Source organism: Equus przewalskii, chromosome 10 (assembly GCF_037783145.1).
Source record: "Equus przewalskii isolate Varuska chromosome 10, EquPr2, whole genome shotgun sequence".
Classification (NCBI taxonomy): domain Eukaryota; kingdom Metazoa; phylum Chordata; class Mammalia; order Perissodactyla; family Equidae; genus Equus; species Equus przewalskii.
Genome location: NC_091840.1, coordinates 49,024,511 through 49,028,600, shown reverse-complemented (window position 1 = coordinate 49,028,600; position 4,090 = coordinate 49,024,511). Strand labels below are relative to the sequence as shown.

Below are 4,090 nucleotides of genomic sequence, written 5' to 3'. Positions count from 1 at the left end.
TGATACCTACTAAGCAATGAAACATTTAAAAATATTCTCCCAGGCTCAGGTTCTGCCGTCCAAAATAGCTGAATTCCAACTGTCTTCCTCAACTTAAAGTTCCTACTGTCCCATGATATTCAGAAACCACTATTTACTTCACTTCATATGTCTACCCACCCCTAACAACCCGATACCTAATACATAACCCAATACATAATAGGAAAATTGTCCAAAATAATCATCTCTTCCTTTATCATTTGTGATCTGCTAAAATTCAGTTTACTGGATGTCTGTTATTTTCGCCTACCCAGGATCCACGGTGTTGATAACTTCAGTTTTCCTTTGGGGAAACTGTCTCTTTCCTATTGCATGCTATTCTCACAGGACTGCCTATTAAGGTGTCTCTTATGACTTCTGGCAAGAGTGGGCATGTGACCCTAGCTAGGTCAGTAAGACTCTAGAATTAGATTCTTGAGCAACGTGGCAAAAGTACCAAAAAAGGGGCCCATTTGTTTTTATGGTTAAACCCTGAAAAGGGTGTCCGTTAGTACTTGAGTGGAGAGGCTTGATATTTTGGACAAAGGAACCTCTTATTGGAAGCCCAGAAATTAGGAGACAATTGACAGCGGTGGAGGAGATATGTGACCAAACATCCTGGGATACTTAAACTTTATAAAAGGAAAATTGGCCAGGTCAGACACATGAGGATGCTAAAGGGACACATGGTATGAGAGTATGGAAGTTTAAAATTGGTTAGAAAATATGGGCCAAGCATTGGAGCTCAACGGAATTAGGAATTTCAAGGAGGTATGGGGAATTTCAGGTATTTCAGAAATTTCAAGGTAAGGGGAAAAGTACGGGCTAATAGGGGAGAATATAGGGGTATGGGAGGAAAGAGGTTGGATTTCGGGGTTGGGGTGAGCTCAGTTTGAGGACAGCAGTGATGGGGTGAGTGTTGAGGAAGACTGGACCACAATATTGGGGAGACAGTAATAATCCAAGTATTTGGGGAACAACACAATGAGTTCTGAAATAAGGGGATCAAATGAACCTGGATATTTAGGAGAATATTGGAGCCAATGTTCAGGTTGTAGAGGCAAGAGGATCTAGTAATGGTATACTTATGGGAACCAGATACTTGAATTTGGGGTAGAAAATGGAGGCCAGGTTTGGTGGCAGAGAAAGTATCATGATATTTGTGGAACAATGTACCCAATGTTGAGGAACAGGGAACTTTGGTTTTGGGAATGGGGGGGGGGGTGGTTCTATTGGGATTAGCTGAGGGAAGAAATTGGGGGATCATGTCCTGAGTAGTCACTGAAGGACTGTACAATGAAGGATAATGGGGGACATGTGAGTGGGAAACTATGGGATCAAATGTTTGGAGATCACTGGGCCATATATTGGGATTCAGTGGTTAGTCACTATTCAAGGACAGCAGAAGATACAGTATCCAAGATTGAAAGCTGCAAAAACAGTGCGAGGTACATACTGTGGTACCTTGGAGACCTAATTTTGGAGCCTAGTGCCACTGATTATTGTGGGGAATTATTGTAGTCAACTGGCTGTAAAGCACAGGTTGACACTAGGGACCAGTGGATGTCACACTTGTGGCACTGAAAGTGTAGAGGGGCAAGATATTAAGGCATGTAGTGATATAGGATTAGGGGAAGCCAGCAGTGGGAAATGACAAGGCCCTGATATCAGAAAACATTGAGCTTATAAAGATACAAGCTGCATGAATCGGGACAAATTCTAGTTTAGTGGGGGGACTGTTCTGGGGCAGAAGTGTCTTGATAATGGAGGCTAGTGGGTAATGCCACAATGGGATAGTGACAGACCTGCTGTTAGGGTAAAGTAGAACTGGATGCTGGCACGTGGTCAGGACCTGGTATGGAGAAAGGTGCCATTGAGAGGCCTGTATAGCTATTTAGTGGAGGGAGACGCTGTCTTGGAATGCTGGATAATGGGATGAAGTCTGTTTGGGAGGGACAGTAGGGATGTTCTGAAGAAACTAGGAAGCAGACTAGGAAGTTTGGCGGGCCCACTGCATAACTGGAAATAAACAGAGAACTGAATATAGAGGACACTGAAAAAGAGGGATTTATTCCATCAGAGGTACCATAATTACAGACATTTCCAAGTAAAGTATATGCAGTATGAGAGCGCTACGTTTTGACATTAAACATTCAGGAGTAAACAGAGACGGCAGGTGGGTGAATAACCTGCCAAGGTGGGTTTTGGTAGTAGGCCTTTTGGGTCTGAGATGACAAACCCCTAGGGGTCAGGTAATTTTCCAGCATGAATTTTTGTCAATGACAGATTCCCCCACGCCCTTCGTCTTGGGTCCCTTAGCTCTGGGAAGGGCTCCGGTCCAGCAGGAAGCCGCCCTGCAGTCCCCAAAGACAGCCCTTCGGTAGACGCCAGCCAGGGCTCCAAAGTCTCATCACGCGCAGCGCGCGAGCTACGGGCATGCGTCTCAGGAGGCCCGCAGCCTCCAGTCCCGCGCCGTCCAGAAGATGACGGTAGCGTGGCTTCCCATCAGGACAGCTCCTCCGGCAACCGGGCTTGGCTCGGCTCCACAGCGGCAGCCAAGCCTAAGGCAGGAAAAAGGCACAGTCTACGTCAGCCTGAATCCCTGGGGCGCAACGCGCTACCCAGACAAACGCCACTTACCGCGTCTTGCGCTCCGGCGGCGTCCGTTGCGCACTCAGGTCGGCCAGCTCCCGCGCTCCGAGCTCTCTCTGCGCCAGCTCGGGGGCACAGCTGGCTCCTCCTGGGGCGATGCAGCATCACAGGGCTCCGGCCCAGCCCGGGCCTGGGCGCCGACCCTGCCCGCGGGGCCTTCTTTGGAAGGCTGCAGGCTCGGGTCTGGCTCATCCCTTAAAGGACAGAAAAGTTGGGCTCGCTGTGCGCGCCCCAAACACAAAACGATGGGACCCTACCATCACAAAGTGGTAGGGTCCAGGGACATTATCCTCATTATAAACGGGATTCAACCTCACGCCGAGATTCTAAACATTGGGGGCTGACTGTGCCCCTTCCCCTAATCTCCAGGCGCCAGCAGACCCTTTTTTCACTACCGGCAGCTGCTTTGGACGTCCCTATTCAATGGACAGTCAGACAAAGGTAGTGACAAGCAGAGAAGAAACGAGCATCAAAAGCTAGATGAAGGAGGTGCGGCGCGTCTCCAAACACAAAATACCAAGCCCTTCTTTTCCCTTCCCTCCCTCCTCGTCCCTGCGCCCACCCCGCCCCGCCGTAGCCCCTCAGGCAAGCTGTAAATGGATGTAAGTAAAGATGCAGGAGGTGATGGAGAAGGCGATGGCCGCGTAGATGAAGATGGAAAGGTGAGGAAAATGGTCGAGATAGCAGCCCTCGTCCATTAGAGGCGCCTCCTCCTTGGGCGGGGGGCGCGCAGCGGCCCTCGGGGGCTGCCCGGCGCGGCCCCCCTGCGCCCTCCCGCCGGCGCGCCGACCAGCCTTCTTGCCCGCGGCCGACGCCGACTTGGGTGCGCGGACAGCTGGGGGCTCTTCCGGCGGAGGCTTGTCAAACAGGCCTTCGGAGTCAGCGTCGGGGTCCCAGGGTTTGCGCTGAAAGAGTTCGTCAGCCATTGGCGAGGAGCGCGGCAAGGTAGGTCTGCCGGGTTTGGGCGGTCGCGTACCCGCCGGGTCGGAGCTCAGCGGGCGGCGGCCGGGGCCGTGGCTCTATTTCTACCACCCGGGAGGGGGGTGCGGGGGGCGGAGCCAGCGGGGCTGGGGGGCCTCTGCAGGGTCTGCCCGGCCTCTCAGCCGAGGCGCCGCTTCCCCTGGCTCCTCCTTCAGCCCCCAGCCTGTTGCAGAGGTTGGCTCTCCGGTTCCAGCTCCCCAGCCTGCGGCACGCAAGTCTCTGCGCAAACAGATTTGTTTCCATGGCAACCTTACGCGGGGGGTGGGGCTATGCGCAGGAGAGAGAAGGGGCGAGAAAAGGGGTCTTGGCTCGTAAAAGGCTGGAATGCAGCCAGCCGGGATCCCAGTTGTGCGCGGAGCTTCCCCGGGGCTTTGTTTCTCCGTGTAAAAGAACTATTCATTGTGGGGTCTTTTTTGAAATTTAAAATTTATTACATGGG

At 52.0% G+C, this 4,090-nt stretch overlaps 1 protein-coding gene across 2 annotated transcripts; it reads right to left on the bottom strand.

Moving 5' to 3' along the window:
* Nucleotides 1-2,062: 2,062 nt before the first annotated feature.
* On the bottom strand, nt 2,063-3,811 carry LOC103561173 (uncharacterized). 2 transcript variants are annotated; one of them, XR_011523617.1, is made up of 2 exons: nt 2,659-3,732; nt 2,063-2,579 (listed from the first exon to the last, which is right to left on the bottom strand). XR_011523617.1 is itself a non-coding variant. In XM_008535609.2 (2 exons), the coding sequence occupies exons 1-2, from the start codon at nt 2,860-2,862 to the stop codon at nt 2,334-2,336; spliced, it is 450 nt and encodes a 149-aa protein (XP_008533831.2). In that variant the 5' UTR covers nt 2,863-3,811; the 3' UTR covers nt 2,063-2,333. The 2 variants fall into 2 exon arrangements, 1 of the variants encoding a protein (XP_008533831.2); XM_008535609.2 differs by having other exon boundaries at nt 2,659-3,811.
* Between the last annotated feature and the right edge of the window lie 279 nt (nt 3,812-4,090).